Source organism: Crocuta crocuta, unplaced genomic scaffold (assembly GCF_008692635.1).
Source record: "Crocuta crocuta isolate KB4526 unplaced genomic scaffold, BGI_CrCroc_1.0 scaffold811, whole genome shotgun sequence".
Classification (NCBI taxonomy): domain Eukaryota; kingdom Metazoa; phylum Chordata; class Mammalia; order Carnivora; family Hyaenidae; genus Crocuta; species Crocuta crocuta.
In genome coordinates, this window is record NW_027530352.1 from 574,462 (window position 1) to 591,013 (window position 16,552).

Below are 16,552 nucleotides of genomic sequence, written 5' to 3' on the forward strand. Positions count from 1 at the left end.
TAACTCTTTTACTGAGTTGTTAGGAAGGGCCAGGGAGTTACCGCGTTACTCGGTAAAGTTTACCTTCACGAACATGCGAACGACTTCGCGAAAAGTTACGCGCTACTCGACTGATGTGCATAGATCGTGAAGTCAGCAAGCATATTAAATCGTCAGGATATTCAATTTGTCATTACCCAGAAAGACGGAGCGACTTTACAGCTTGACCTTTTTTTCCAAAGGCTGAAGAATCTCACTATCCTGGTTTGGGATAAAGTGAACTTACCTTTATTTTTCACCTTAACCTAGAGTGATATTAGCTCTTCTACTGAAGTGGTGGGGGGCTCTGAAAAGAGCCTTTGGGTAGGAGAGCGCTTTCGGAAGCTCAGAGGACTGCCAGGTCACTTGCCCTTGGCCTTGTGGTGGCTCTCGGTCTTCTTGGGCAGCAGCACGGCCTGGATGTTGGGCAGGACGCCGCCCTGCGCGATGGTGACGCGGCCCAGCAGCTTGTTGAGCTCCTCGTCGTTGCGGATGGCCAGCTGCAGGTGGCGCGGGATGATGCGCGTCTTCTTGTTGTCGCGCGCCGCGTTGCCCGCCAGCTCCAGGATCTCGGCCGTCAGGTACTCGAGCACGGCCGCCAGGTACACGGGCGCGCCGGCCCCGACCCGCTCGGCGTAGTTGCCCTTGCGCAGCAGGCGGTGCACGCGGCCCACCGGGAACTGCAGCCCGGCCCGCGACGAGCGGGACTTGGCCTTGGCGCGCGCCTTGCCGCCCTGCTTCCCGCGTCCGGACATCACACAGAAGGAAAGAAAAGACCAAGAAAAGAAGTCGAGCCACTTGCCAAAAGACACCAACTCTGGAAGTAGGGAAAACACCGCTGCTTTTATAGACATTTCCTGGGGAGTAAATTCCGTTGTCTGATTGGCTAGTACAAGACTCAGTCAAATAGCCAATAGAAAAGCTTTTTTTCCATACCTCATTTGCATAGTTCTGCCCCTGGATGACAGCCTTACTGCTTGTCTTCCAATGAACTAAGACGCTGTCTGCATCCTTCATTAGCATAAAAGCCCTATAAGTAGCAGGCATTCGCTTCCTGCTTTCACTTCACTCCTGGTGTTCTGAGGTTTTAAGATGCCCGAGCCCGCCAAGTCCGCCCCCGCCCCGAAGAAGGGCTCCAAGAAGGCGGTGACCAAGGCGCAGAAGAAGGACGGCAAGAAGCGCAAGCGCAGCCGCAAGGAGAGCTACTCGGTGTACGTGTACAAGGTGCTGAAGCAGGTGCACCCCGACACGGGCATCTCGTCCAAGGCCATGGGCATCATGAACTCGTTCGTCAACGACATCTTCGAGCGCATCGCGGGCGAGGCGTCGCGCCTGGCGCATTACAACAAGCGCTCGACCATCACGTCCCGGGAGATCCAGACGGCCGTGCGCCTGCTGCTGCCCGGCGAGCTGGCCAAGCACGCCGTGTCCGAGGGCACCAAGGCCGTCACCAAGTACACCAGCTCCAAGTGAACTTGCCAAGTAAGCGTCTTGTTACTCAACCCCAAAGGCTCTTTTCAGAGCCACCCACGTGGCCACTAAGAGGGCTGTAATCAAACACTAACTTTGCATGGTGAAGTTTGCAAAGTATCCTGCCTGAAAATAGTCTACCTTAGAAAAACCACTGCACATGTAGGAATTGNAAAGCTCTGCCGGCTTTCCTGTGCCAAATGATAATGCCTATTGCTCTATACTTGGGAGTCTTCAATGAAACTATGCTGTTTCGCGTCTCCTTGCTGTTGGTCTTAATTGATGTGACTTAACCTTTATAGGTGGCTGGTGGCTTGTAGTCAGCAGTCAGGATCTACCTACTGATCAAAATTCCTGGCTTACTTGTCTCCAGGGAGGCGGGACTGAAGGCAAGTAGGAGGGGCGGAGAAGTGAGGTGTAACGGCAGGAAGGACGCCATTGAACTTGGCATACTTAGTCTCCCAATAGGGAACCTTCCTGTACCAGATTCTCAGGCAGTCTGTAGGCTGGGAAATTCCACTCTAAGCCCTTCATTCATGAACTTTGCTCCAGGCAAAAGTTTTGAGGTGAAAAAAGCGCGTTCTCTATTTGTTTATTCAAGTCTAAGGCGTGAGGTATGCTTTTTTCATTAAAAACATGGGACAGCACAGAGAAACTTTGTTACAAAGGACACAAAGACCTGTATAATTTCGGATAAAATGTTACGTGATTTAGATACAAAGTTACTTGGCATTAAGGGCCTCATGATCTAAAATCTGCACTTTTCTTTGACACTTGGGAAGAAAGCTAAAGATCTATCTGGCACCATGCAGGCCCCCATTTGAACACAGCTCTGGCTGCCGAACTTGGAAAGAGTTTCTAGAAATGATGTGGCTCTGACTTACTTAAGGTGGAAGTGCAAAATACAAGACAGTGGCAGATGCTTGTCACTAGCTAAACTCTAAGCTTTCCTGAGTCAACAACTGAAATTGGATTTTGTTTCGGTCCTATGTGCCTATTGAGCCTTCTCGAGGACTGAAGGTCCAATTCAGACTGACCACTTAACTGTTAATGAACCAGGTTACCCCAGAAATGTGCGGTTCATTATTACCAGGCTGACTACAAAGTGTTTTGTTTTGTTTTGTTTTTCCCTGTGTCTTCTCCCCTTTTTCTCTTATATGAATTCTGGTTTGCCTATGTTGGATGAAAATAATTCTGTAGCTTGTTCTCCCCTCTATACAAGTGAAGGGCAGGCTAATCATGAACTACTTGACCATTTATTTTTATTTTTTTTAAAAATGTTTTATTTATTTTTAGGAGAGAGAAAGAGAGACAGTGTGAGCAGGGGAGGGTCAGAGAGAGAGGGAGTCACAGACTGAAACAGGCTCCAGGCTCTGAACTGGCAGTCAGCACAGAGCCCGAGGCGGGGCTCGAACCCATGATCCGTGAGATCATGACCCAAGCGAAAGTCGGACGCCCAACCGACTAAGCCACCCAGGCGCCCCACTTGACCATTTATTTCTGAAGATTACACCAGGATGTAAGTCCTACCATAGGAATCAATTGAAATGTGTGACCTGGAAATGTACCTTGTCAAGCCCTAGGCAGTTTGGAGTTTTATGCTCCTTCATGTTGAAATGTATTCTTGCCTAAAGTTGTTTCTTATTTTGGGTCTTTTTCTGATTGCACTGTGCAGATTGGGAGCACATTAATGGTTCTATGTCAGATCAGGAAGAGATTAGTTGGTGGCAGAGGACAGGGAACCTGAAGTCTAGTTCACTTGTTAACCTTGCTGGGGTCGATTGTGTTTGTCTGATATTTGCTCTGATATCCTCTGGCCTTTGAGAACACATGAACAGGAAGTTGGTGTTTTCTTTACTGTGATCCTCTGGGCTTGGTGTTTTATGTTTGTATGCTGTGCATTCCTGAAACGAAAGACGAGTCTCTTTCATCTTTTGAAGACATTCTTTTCTTGTGTTTGCTCATTAAATCTCCAGAGAGTTATCAGTATCTGCAAAAATAGCATTCCTGCTTCAAAGATACTGCAAATATAAAACGGCAATCTCTAATCACTTTTGACTTTAATAAAGTGGTTGGGCCTTGCCGGAGACTAATGACAGAAAGAAAACAAATTAAGCAAATCTCCAGCCTACAAAGGCCTGTGTCTTGCTAAGCAGAAGCCTCTGAAGTTTATGATTGAACAGTGCCAAATTATTGTCGCTCCAGGTTCTTTAAGGTTAGAGAGCAGAGAGAAGGAACACGGTATTATAAATCAGACTACTGAGTCAGACCGACAGTGAAGGCTTCCAATACCCTCTTCCAACAAATGCTTAATAGTTTCTAAATCTTAATGTGTTCATTGTGAGGCCTGTGGCACTGGAAATGAGAATTTCCTACAAAACTTAGAAGCATCTCAGAGAATTTACTTCTATGCTCAGCAATGGTATTTGCTGAGGGATCTCTGGTCTTAATTACATTTGCTTCTTAGTTAAGCTTGTATTTTGTTGCGTTGTGTTTTTCAAACCAATCAATGTGCTTAAATCTGTGGCTCTGGTTTTACCTGCTTTAACTTTCATTCCAGTTTCACAATTAGCTCCTCTAAGCTGCACAACGATTGAGAATATTTTCTGTTTTGTGAATACAAGTAACTTTGAGCAAGTGGCCTACTCTCTCTACCTCAGCAAGAAATTAATAAATTACCAACTAAACTTCAATTTTCTTTCTTTTTTTTTTTTTTATTTATTTCTAGGAGAGAGAGAGACAGCGTGAGCAGGGGAGGGTCAGAGAGAGAGGGAGACACAGACTGAAACAGGTTCCAGGCTCTGAGCTGTCAAGCACAGAGCCCGACGTGGGGCTCGATCCCACGAACCGCGAGATCATGACCTAAGCGAAAGTTGGACTCTTAACTGACTAAGCCACCCAGGCGCCCCTAAACTTCAATTTTCAATGCCTCATATAAAGAATAAAAAACACAGTTTAAAGTAAGAGAAACCAGGAGCTAGAGAGTATAATGCTAAATGAAATAAGTCTGTCAGAAAAAGACAAATGCCATATGATTTCACGCATATGTGGAATTTAAGAAACAAAACGAACGAAGGGAAAAAAGAGAGAAAGAGGCAAACCAAGAAATAGATTCTTAACTCTAGAGAACATGTTGACAGAGTTGTCAGAGGGGAAGCTTGGAGGGGGAATATCTTAAATAGGTGATAGGGAGTAAGGATGCACTTGTGATGAGCACGGGGTGATGTGGGGGTGTCCAATCACTCTCTCACACACCTGAAACAAATATTACACTGTATGTTAACTAACTGGAATTTAAATAAAATGTAAAAAAAAAAAAAGAGAAACTCAAATCAGAATAAAAGTTCTCTCGGTGTTTTAAATGTGCTATCCCTTTAAACTATAACTCGGAGAAAACAGGAATGTTGAACTGTGAATTTAATGGATGGTTTTAGTTAAGAGGTTATAGGATAAGAAACAAAACAGGACTTCTCTATTATTTTTGAACAACGTAACATTTTTAGTTCATGACATGTAATTTTATAGGAAAATATCACATATTTTTAATCTAGGTAACTTTTGGGATACATTCACTGGATTACCAGTTTTGCTTTAGAAATGGTTGTATGTCTTTTTCTTTGTTATTGTCATGATGGAAAAGTAACATTTGCATGATATTCTAGTTCACATAAGTCTAGGGTTTATTTTCTTAAAAAAAAAGGAAACAACCCTAATTAATATGAATTTATTAAATTCTTCCAGTCGGTTTACTGGTTAGAAGAGTTAAGATCACTTCATTTTATTTAAAATTACACATCTGTAAATTATACAATGAATTAAATTAAATCATAATAGATAATATTTTTAAAACAGTTAATGTTTATAGTGTTGCATACAAATCACAAAAACTCTGGGTCAGCTTAAATGCTGAATTCACAATCTATAGGTAACTGTAAGAATTTCAAGGTATATTAAATTGAGTATTTTAATGCCTACTCTTTGGAGACCGGGACAATTTCTGAATTAGTGGGTACAGAATATGCATCCGTAAAAACAGTTTGACCTATGCAAGGCCCTTATTTTTACATGGTTGAGAATGACCTTAGATTAAAAAGTTAGAGAGCATGTAGATGTCACAGGAGAATGGAAGTAGATATATACACTTGTTTTTGTCACTTTAAGTTTGTAAAAGTGAATGTCATGTGTACCCGTGGGGCCAGTGGCCCAGCAGGTTGGGACGGCTCCCAGTTTCCTCATGCCTACCAGGGAACACAATCGCCTGCTTTTTCTTCCTTTTTTTTTTTTTTAATGGTTATTTATTTTTGAGAGAGAGAGAAAGACAGAGCATGATCAAGGGAGGGGCAGAGAGAGACACACACAAAGAATCCCAAGCAGGCTTCTGGCTCCAGGCTCCTCACTGTCAGCAACAAGGCCGACACAGCCCCCGACGCGGGACTCAAACCTACAAACGGTCAGATCATGACCTGAGCCGAAGTCAGATGCTTAGCTGACTGAGCCACCCAGGTACCCCACACCTGCTTCTTTTAAGGGCTGTTATTAACACACAGAATTCTGATTCTATTAAGTATTAGAGCTACAGAGAGACACAAATATGCACACAACCTCATGGCTATGTTTAGTGTGTTTATTTATTAGGAAGTTGTTACAGTTTGTTAAGGTAGTAAATTCAGTTTAATATGTGTTTTATTCATGCTGATTAAATATACTTTAGAAGTGAAGTTAAAGGCTTTGAATTGTTCATTATATGAATTCATCATTATATTTATCTATGATATGGCTATATCTAAACACATGTACAGGAAGGTTTACTAGGATTCGTTAAAAAAACAAAAAAACAGGGACGCCTGGGTGGCTTAGTCGGTTAAGCGTCCGACTTTCGCTTAGGTCATGATCTCGCAGTTCGTGGGTTCGAGCCCTGTGTCGGGCTCTGTGCTGACTGCCAGCTCAGAGCCTGGAGCCTGTTTCAGTCTGTGACTCCCTCTCTCTCTGACCCTCCCCTGCTCACGCTGTCTCTCTCTCTCTCTCCTAGAAATAAATAAAACGTTAAAAAAAAACAACAAAAAAAACAAAACCAAAAAAAAAAAAACCAAAACCAAAAAACACTACAAGAAAGAGAAGAATTCAGGGTTCAAGTGGAACTTTCAATATATTGTGTTTTTGCCAAACGTGAGATAATTTTTAACAAAAGTGCTTCACATCAAAGAACTTGCTACCATCACTTTGTGCTGTATCTTACAAGTCACTCTGAAATATGACTGCAACCATTTTCCCATTTTTATATCCTTATGATTTATGTTTACATCTTAATGTAAGAACCAGTTTTCTCTGACATTTTTATTTTTTACCTATCCGAGATTCAAGTTCTGAATACAAAATAGTAAAACCATTAAGATTTCTTTTACACCAAAAAATATCTCTGGCCTTGCTTGATAGCCATTGGATAACCAATGATTTATTTCAACAACTTACTGAAAGGAGGGATGATAAAATAATGAGATGTGTTAGGTATTTTTCAATTATTGACTACCAACTCACTGCTCGGTCTGCATTTTTTATATAATTCCTAAAATATTTTTTCTTTTTAAAAAAATTTTAAAATGTTTGTTTACTTTTGAGAGAGAGAGACAGTATGAGTAGGGGAGGGGCAGAGAGAAGGAGACATAGAATCTGAAGAAGACTCCAGGCTCTGAGCTGTCAGCAAGGAGCCTGATGTGGGACTTGAACTCACAAGCCGAAAGATCATGACCCGACCTGAAGTCAGATGCTTAACCGATTGCGCATCCAACCATCCCAAATTTCTAAATTTTTCAATCTAAACCCAGCTTCCAAACCTCCTGCTGATGAGAGTAAATTGTATAACTTTGGAAAACTATTCTCACACTAAGCTCATTTTATGCCAGTTTGTCTGATGTCCTACCCTAATTACAATTTGACCTATTATTTGGCAATTAATTGTTTCTGAAGTATAATCCAAGTAGATTTTTACTGTTATGTCTTAACTAAACTGTTCTATACAGTCAATAACGCAGTCTGCTTAATAGCTCAGATATGAGAATGTCATTTCGCTCAAGGCTTAAGAGTCGACAGCTTTACTTATGGTAGATATGCCTGTGGGCGTTCATTTGCTTTCACTTGTATGAAAACAAGGAGTTTCTAACTTGTTCAAATGGCTCAGCCAGTATTGCGGTAGGATTCGGGGGAGGATAGTTACTCATGAGAGGAAAAGGAAGAACTTAAGAAAATCTGAGTAGTTACAATTAAAGGTAATACTAAAGAAAATACCCCAACTGCAGTGGGAAAAGCAGCCGTTAAAGTTTTAATCACCATCAATACTATAACACAATCTTCTAGTTTGATTTCTAAAAATAAAAGCAAATATAACCAGCCCCTCAATAAAAATGAACTATCACAGGGGCACCTGGGTGGCTCAGTTGGTTAAGCCCCCGACTCGGCTCAGGTCATGGCCTCCTGGTTCATGAGTTCAAGCCCTATGTCGGGCTCTGTGCTGACAGCTCAGAGCCTGGACCTGCTTCGGATTCTGTGTCTCCTTCTCTCTCGGCCCCTCCTGCTTGCTCTCTTCTCTATCTCTCTCTCAAAAATAAACATTAAAAAAAATTAAAAACTGATGCTCACAAACCTCTCATGCTGCTTATATAGTCCAACCATCTCCAGACTTTATAGTCATAACAAAAAATAACTCCCACAACGGACACAAACCAGTTGAAATTTTACAAATATGTTGATTGGGCCAAAGACATGACAAGTGATTGAATCTCACCTTATTTATAATTAATATAAATTGCAAAAGTATAAAGGTGGGGCAAGGCTTCAACCCCCACCTCCAGAACCACGTTAATGAATCAATTTCATGTTATTGTTAAAGTTTATAGATTTTTTTCCCACATGGTAATACCTTTACTACTTACGGATGATAAAAATGAGATCATAGGTAAAATCACATCTGTTCAATCATCCCCTATCTGCCGAGAAGATAAAACAAGAGAATTTAAAGTAAAATTTGCCCCGAATAACATAAACTTACTTTTTCCCCTGATAATAATGATAATGTGTCCACACCTGAAGATTCTCATAAATTCTTATTATTTGAGACTGTACCAAAGATCCATGTGACTTGGTTTCTCTTCTCTTTTGACGTGTTTTGCTTTGGGGTGTTCTGACATTGTCAGATATTATGAATAACTAATGTTATTCACTATCATAATTGAACAAATGGAAGTTACCTTTGAAGAGAAGATGTCCCCAGACACATTTCTACCAAATACACTATTAAAGACTATATGTAAAGAGACTCAAGGAATGTCAGCTTTAGAGTGTGATGGTGAGCTAGTTGCGACATCTGTCACCCTGCTGCTCTCCGGGTTGATTTGGCTGGTCTGGCTGGTGTCCCCTTCCTCCCTCTCCGCTCCATGTGCGTCGCACTCAGGGCTGCTCTAGGTTGAAGAGGATGAGCCTCCCAGATCCAGGAGGGCTGTTCTGCGGTCAAAGGTAGAGGAGGAAGTTCTGTGCTGTCCTGCTAGAACCTCCAAACAAGCTCTCAGGGTCCATTTGTAGGAGGAAGTAGGGGAGTCAAGCTTCCATGATTCCAGACACATCCAAATGAGGCCCTGCGTGTGGCAGTCTGTCTGTCCAAAATATAAAATAGAATAAAATAGAGTAGAATACAATACAATACAATAAAATAATATAAAATAAATTAATGTAAAATAAAATAAAATAGAAATGTCAACTTTTACCAATGGTGGAAAGGGCTGTCTGCAGTACTTTTAACTAAAAATATTGCTTTTATGCTCCAGGACAGATGGATATTTGATTCTCAGTGCAGACATATGTAGAATTTCACCACTTTGGTATAAATTCCCATTGGAAACACAATCTGAGACTCACTGAAAGCTCTCCAGAATTCTGAAAGTAGGAAGCTTTCTCTTGAGATTCTACAGATCAAGAGGAGGTCTAGAGTAGACTGCTTCTTTCTTCTTCCTCTCTGATTTGTCTTTTTCTCCAGTATCAGTCTTTCCAACAATTCAGTTTTGGATTTGGTCTTCCTCAGTATTGAATAGAATAGAATAGGATAGAATAGAATAGAATAGAATAGAATAGAATAGAATAGAATAGAATAGAATAGAACAGAATAGAACAGAATAGATTCCTCAGAGCTTAGACCTCCAGACCTTGACTAAAATTTTCTAAACAAGAACGAGTGCTTTGCAGTTTACTTCTGACTATGGCTCAAATTACAATTGACACAATAATCAGGAAAAATGATTCATGTTAAACTAAAATACATCAAAATGATCTTTGAGAACTCTTCTAAATAAGACAAGCCAATTAAATACTTGGAGACTATATGGACTTCAAATACTTCTTGTTATATTTGTGACTGCCTTCATACATTTTTTGACCAAAGTGGAGGAATTGAGAAATTCCTTTGCCAGCAACGGTGGCGATATGACCTTCCCAAGATGGCAGAGCTGACTGAGGGCTGGAGGAATCTGCCGTGCAGAGACAGCCTGCTTCACAGACCATCTCAAGAGTTTTGGAAGAATCGCTAATTATTTTCTTTGAAAGTCCTCCTTGCTCTATGTAAGAACAGATTGTCCAGACTAAAAATAATGCACAAACATGACACCCTGTTTTTATTCTGCAGGCTTTTCTCCCCCCTTTCTGTTAGAGAATCATCTTTTTAAAATTTTGTTGAGGGAAATGAATGTATTATTTGACATCCTGTACACAGGAAAAGAGCAGGCTAATAATTACTTAAATGTTTCAGTTACTGCTTAAGAAACCTACCACTCTGAGCCTCTGGGTGGTAATAATTACTTGCTCATGAAGATGGGGTGAGGGCTAAATGAAACACCAAATATAACATATTTGTGTCAGGAACAGTATTGTGCTAGTAAAATAGCTCCATGGTGAAAAAGCATAGTGACTAGAGAGAGAACATTCAGGTTCGGCCCCCAGCTCACTACTTATTAGCTGTGAGACTGAGGCAAATCCTCATTTCATCGGTGTGCCTCAGTGTCCTCATTCGTGTCTTTTTTGCTAATTAATTTTTTTTATTTTTAAGTAGGCTCCATGCCCAATATGAGGCTTGAACTCATGACCCCGAGATCAAGAGTCACATGATCTGCTAACTGAGCCAGCCAGGCACCCTGTCCTCATTTGTGTCTTAAGGGTGCTGGTAATAGCACCTACCTCCTAGCTGTTTGTGGAGATTAAAGATCTTTACTGCATAGAAAGCACCGTGAAGAGTGCCTGGCACATGGTAGGTGCTCGGCGTCTGCTGATATTTGACAAATTTCAGTTATAGCCTTTTTTATACCCCTAAAGGGACCTAAGGCAGCTTATGACTATCTTCATAACAGCCAGTGTTTCCTAAATCATGGGAATTTCACAAGTGATTTGATATAAAAAGAATACCAACTGATTCCACCGTCTTTACCTTGGTCCAGCAGGTTGAAAAAGAATGCAGTCCCCCCGCCCCACACTTAATGGATGGCCTTTCTGGTCCTGTTCCTAAGGGCATAAAGAATGATACCTACATTTGTCTTGATTCTTCCAGATTTGGAAGGGTGTGTAGATTCAGCACTTTGCTAAGTAGTCCCAGCTGTCCTAAATTAAAAGGCATTAAATATTGTCTTTTCCAAACTTTCACTCTGGGCAATCCTGGATGACTAAGCAGAAAAAGAAATTGGGCTGAATACACATCTNCGTCACATGATCTGCTATTGAGCCAGCCAGGCACCCTGTCCTCATTTGTGTCTTAAGGGTGCTGGTAATAGCACCTACCTCCTAGCTGTTTGTGGAGATTAAAGATCTTTACTGCATAGAAAGCACCGTGAAGAGTGCCTGGCACATGGTAGGTGCTCGGCGTCTGCTGATATTTGACAAATTTCAGTTATAGCCTTTTTTATACCCCTAAAGGGACCTAAGGCAGCTTATGACTATCTTCATAACAGCCAGTGTTTCCTAAATCATGGGAATTTCACAAGTGATTTGATATAAAAAGAATACCAACTGATTCCACCGTCTTTACCTTGGTCCAGCAGGTTGAAAAAGAATGCAGTCCCCCCGCCCCACACTTAATGGATGGCCTTTCTGGTCCTGTTCCTAAGGGCATAAAGAATGATACCTACATTTGTCTTGATTCTTCCAGATTTGGAAGGGTGTGTAGATTCAGCACTTTGCTAAGTAGTCCCAGCTGTCCTAAATTAAAAGGCATTAAATATTGTCTTTTCCAAACTTTCACTCTGGGCAATCCTGGATGACTAAGCAGAAAAAGAAATTGGGCTGAATACACATCTGCCTGTGACCTTTCCTGCAAGATATTCTAGACTCTGATGAAAATTTCTAGACTCTGACAATCAACTTGACATATCTTCAAGCACTGTGGGTTTGTCATAATTTAAGGAGAAGAGAGTAAATCTGGAAAACGAGCTGAGTGAGGAAGAGGAAGGCTTTGGTTGGCTCAGTTGGAGACTTCGGTAGCAGTTTGTACTGGAGTGAATGAAAGGCCTGCTTCATCTCGCTGTGGTTATTGGTGGTGTCAGATGTCCCACTGTGGGCTCTGACAGGACCAGGGAACACCAGTGAGGGTGCTTGTCTCATTGATGAGCAGCCAGACGTACCTAGAGGAGGGATAGTGGTGCGAAACCTCGACCTCATCACTTAACAGGCCGAAATTTGTTTTCTGACTCTATCAAGTGCTCCAAGTAAAAGAACCGGATTCAAAAGCAACAAGGATAAACCTTTGTTCTCATTCTTCTTTTCTCCCTCCTCTCCTCACTTTCTCCTTTAGTTTCTTTTCCCTTATTTTTCTTTTCACTTCTTTTCTCGGTTATTTATTATTGGCCCAAACTCAGCTGTGGGACAACATACAAAAATAAAAACATTGAAGATGAAAATGTGTCCCTTTTACTACTGGACTTGCTTAAATAGCCGTGGCGAGAGGTACTGGGCGCTAGGCTTAAAAACACGCACACATTTGGGCTTTAATGCACTGAAATAAATATAGTTTTTACAGCTGAGAAAAATAAATAAAAGCGGGTGTTTAAGAATGGTACAGAGGTGTTGCAGGTTCTCAGATCACGCGTGGAAGGAAAGCTGCTTCCCTCGAGGTGGGTCAGTGATACCGGGCCAGCATGAGGGTAAGGGCTCTGGGAGGGTGTGGGGAGAGTGCTCAGGGGTCCTGATTCTAAGGGTCAGAGATGGCATTTGGTCCACTCAGTTCTAAACATACGTAAGACTGAGTGGACTGGAAACTTTTCCTGTATGTGTGTGTGTGTTTAGAGCATATCTGTCTATATCTATATCTATATCCATATCCATATCCATATATCTATATCTATATCTATACATTTGGGGCATACATATGCTTTTACATTTGTATATATATTTAGAGCTTATATATCCATATATGCATGTGTGTGTGTGTGTGTGTGTGTGTTTAGAGCAGTTTTAGTTGTATGACAAAATTGAGAGGGAGGTGCAGATTTCCCATACACCCCCAGTCCCCACATGCATAGCCTCCCACATGAGCAGCATCCGTTCACCAAAGTGGCTCTTTTTTGGGATGACCCTACACGGGCACATGACGATCCCTCAAGGATCACAGTTTGCCACTGCGGTTCTCTCTTGGTGTTGGACATTCTATGGGCTCGGACAAACGTATAATAACATATATGCATCACTGTAATCTCATACAGAGGCTTTTCACTGCCCTAAAATGACCAGAAGTTGTAACCAGTGGGAACTGAGGGTAAGGAGCGGTGGGGCCTCTGTCTGGCGGGCATGTGCACTGGGGCACCATCGGTGGTCTGGAAAGCGCCTGAAGGAGACCGTTATTTTACCTTCAGATTCTCCAGATGCATGAAACGCACTTTGTCAGGTCCTTCTCCCGCCCGGTGACTGGGCCCTCCCCTCCCCTCCCCTCTCTTTTGCGTCTGTATTGCACACCTGCTCTCCCAGCTGCCTGCCTCCCACATACGGCGGGCCTCTGTCTTTAGATTTTTCTCCTTCCTTCTTGCACAGAAACTCCTACCCCCTGCCATCCCGCAGGCGTCTTCTGGCCCGTCGTCCCCTAGCGGTTTGGTGTGATCACTGCACCGTTTGTGCTAAGTTGTGGCCGTTGTCTAGCTCTTGTCCAACAGGCGCTGAGCTCTGGCGGGGTCACCACGGTGTCTCGGGGGCTGGCACGGGCCGCGTGCACAAGTGACTGAATGAATCAATTCCTTCACTAATTGTTGTGTTATGCCCACTGTGTCCCAAGTTCCCGTGTGCATGTATCAGTGAACAAAATCACAAAATCCCTTCCCTTGAAGAGCTAGGACTCAGGTAAAATTGAAAAACATAATAAAGAACCCAAATATCTGGTGTGTTAGAAAGCTGTGTCATCAAAAAAAAGCAAAAAAAAAAACAACCCAAAATAAACAAAACAAAACAAAACAAAACAACAAAGGCAGGATGAAGACATGAAGCCAATGAGGCGGGGCTGCAGTGGTGAACAGGGAATGGGCTCTGAGAAGGCAGCCCCAGTGTGCGCCGGGCTTGACGGGGGACCAGATCCACGATCAAGGTGCTACTATGGACGGCAATGTTGAGTCGGCTTCATGAGAAAAGCCTGGGTCAAAACAAGGTCTGTTCTACGAAACGGATCCCCAAAACCTAGTGGCTAACCCCAATGGAAATGTGTCCGTCTGCTACACAATGTTGCACAGTGTCCTGTCACAATGAGGGGATGGCGCTTGGCCTTTCTGGGACTGTTTCCTTCTGCCTTGTGTCTCAGGTGTCCCCGGTCTTAGAGATCTCTGCTGGAGCCCGGACATCCGGCCTGCTGACAGAAAAAGGAGCGTTTCCTGGGCCAGGCCTGGGGTGGGAGGTGGGGGTGGCACATGTTATTCTGTCCACATTATTTTGATTAGAGGACCACCCTCTAGCTAAGGGAGCCATCGTCAGTGACTGTCTCCCTGGAAAGGATCATGGTCACTGCCATCTTGGAGCTTACATCATGGCTGGAGAAGACAGACAATAGACAATAGTTATTAGATGTAATTACATAGGATGTGAGAAGGGAGTAGACACTGTGGGGAGGGAAAGGTGGGCCAGGTGTGGCAGTGCCTGTAAGTTTCTTATGTCCCCTAATTAAAATGCTTACTAGGACAATAGTTGCTAACACTGGGGTAGCACTTAGCCAGGCACCATTCTAAACCTTTGCTCTGTTAACTCGGTGAATTCCCAAGTAATAAAATGTTAGCTGGAAAGCGCATGGGGAGGAGGAAGCAGTGATTAAGAAAGCGAGAGAAATCAAAGTCCACCGTTCTACCTCTAGAGTGTTTCGAGCACCCGCCCCTCCTTCTCTGGTTCCAGAGTCAGTGTGTTCATTCGGGTGTGAGCTGGAAAGATTATGTGTGAGTGTGAGTGTGAGCTCCCAGAGAGAGAGCCGTGTTTCCCTCCAGCGCAGGCCTGAAATCTGGGGCCTTTTCATCGGGGTTTAAAACAACATGTGGCACTAGTCATTGTTAAGACCATGACATCGGGAGGGACGGTGAGTCCGTGAAATGCACTGTCAGGACATCAGAGGTCACTCCTTGAGTCAGCAGACGATGGTTAGTGGTGTGTGGGGGCGACTGCCCCTCACCAGCTAGAGAGAGAACTGCCTTTCCCTGTCTGTCCCACCCCCCCATCCCCTCCGCCGGGGGCGCCCACCCCACACTCCCACCTGGCTCTGCTTCAGGCAAATCTTTCCTAAAACTTACCTGACTGTGACTGTGATGGCCCTTTTACAAGTCCACACAAAACGTGCAGCCAAGTCCCTGTCTTTGTCAAGTGAACTGGTCGCCCGGGTGTTGCTGTGTCCAGCATGGGTTACAGTTATGAGTGGTTAGATCTGCCAGGTGTGTGAACACTTGTCGCGGAAGCCGTTTCTCCCCACCGCATGGAGGTGTCTTGTCAGTCCGCAGGCATTGAAGGGGCTCCCTAACAAGGGAGCCCTGCAGACATCTTCCTGCGTGGGGTTTGACGCCTGTGGAGGATAAACCCAGGTTTGCCTTTGCTTATTGGTCAGGAGGAGGAGGAAAAATGCATTTTACAGCATCCCGAGAAACAGACCGAGCATTGATTTGGGTACATTTCCGTTAGGTGTGTTTCATTTGCCTCACTTACAAGCTGCTGGGGGAGGACTTCGTGTGCTAGCAGCCCAGTGGGATGAACCCCTGGGAGAAGGGTGGCTTCTGGGGACAGTTTCAGCTGCTCCGCGTGGGAACAGCACACCTGAACTCTAACCTGTGGCCATGCAAGGGCCTTCCTCGTCCCTCACCGGCAACTCCCCTCCAACACCCCATCTTAGACAACCCCCACTACCTGGTCTTTGTCACCGTGTTACCTTTGGGAAAAACCCTGACATGACAAATTCTTACTCGTCCTTCAAGACTTAGCTCAAATGTAACTTAGGAGACACTGACTAGACCATATTCACCTTTATTTAAGAGTCTACACAGACTCCCGTGCTAGAGGGTGTGAGTTTACCACAGAGAGTCGCCACCAACAGCTGTGTCAACTCAAGTACAATGTCAGGTATCTGATGAATCATAGAAATGAACTGATCAATCTCTCTCTTTTCACAGGAGGAGCCTACAGGTTTTAGACATCTTTTCCCACCCCTGGCCACTGCTAAACACCATGACATCTCATGCATAAAACGAGTGACACTGCAAGAAGATACATGGAAATACTTTTAATGATCATGGAAGGCTCAGTAAGAACCTGGCTAAAATATTTGTTTTCTGAGTATAAAAATATTAAATGTTTATTGTAGAAATTTGTAAAAAGAAAAATATATAAAGAAGAAATTAAAATAACTCCTGGTATCTCTTTTTTTTTCAAAAAAAATTTTTAATGTTTATTTTTGAGAGAGAGAGAGCATGCGTGGAGGAGGGGCAGAGAGAGAGGGAGACACAGAATCTGAAGCAGGCTCCAGGCTCTGAGATGTCAGCACAGAGTCCGATGCAGGGTTTGAACTCACAGACCAGGAGACCATGACCTAACCTGA

General features: G+C 43.3%; 2 protein-coding genes across 2 annotated transcripts; one reads left to right on the forward strand and one right to left on the reverse strand.

Annotated features, from left to right (window-relative positions):
- Window positions 1-311: 311 nt before the first annotated feature.
- Window positions 312-820, reverse strand: LOC144232913 (histone H2A type 1-C). The gene has a single exon (XM_077765753.1). The coding sequence runs from the start codon at window positions 771-773 to the stop codon at window positions 381-383; it is 393 nt and encodes a 130-aa protein (XP_077621879.1). The 5' UTR covers window positions 774-820; the 3' UTR covers window positions 312-380.
- A 267-nt stretch (window positions 821-1,087) lies between these two features.
- LOC144232861 (histone H2B type 1-C/E/F/G/I) lies at window positions 1,088-16,343 on the forward strand. Its single transcript, XM_077765698.1, has 2 exons — window positions 1,088-1,500; window positions 16,128-16,343. Exon 1 carries the CDS (start codon window positions 1,111-1,113, stop codon window positions 1,489-1,491), a length of 381 nt encoding a protein of 126 aa, XP_077621824.1. The 5' UTR covers window positions 1,088-1,110; the 3' UTR covers window positions 1,492-1,500; window positions 16,128-16,343.
- Window positions 16,344-16,552: the final 209 nt, after the last annotated feature.

Excerpts from the sequence above, each read along its gene's own strand:
- LOC144232913 (XM_077765753.1), bottom strand. The coding sequence starts at position 773 with ATGTCCGGACGCGGGAAGCAGGGCGGCAAGGCGCGCGCCAAGGCCAAG.
- LOC144232861 (XM_077765698.1), top strand. The coding sequence starts at position 1,111 with ATGCCCGAGCCCGCCAAGTCCGCCCCCGCCCCGAAGAAGGGCTCCAAG.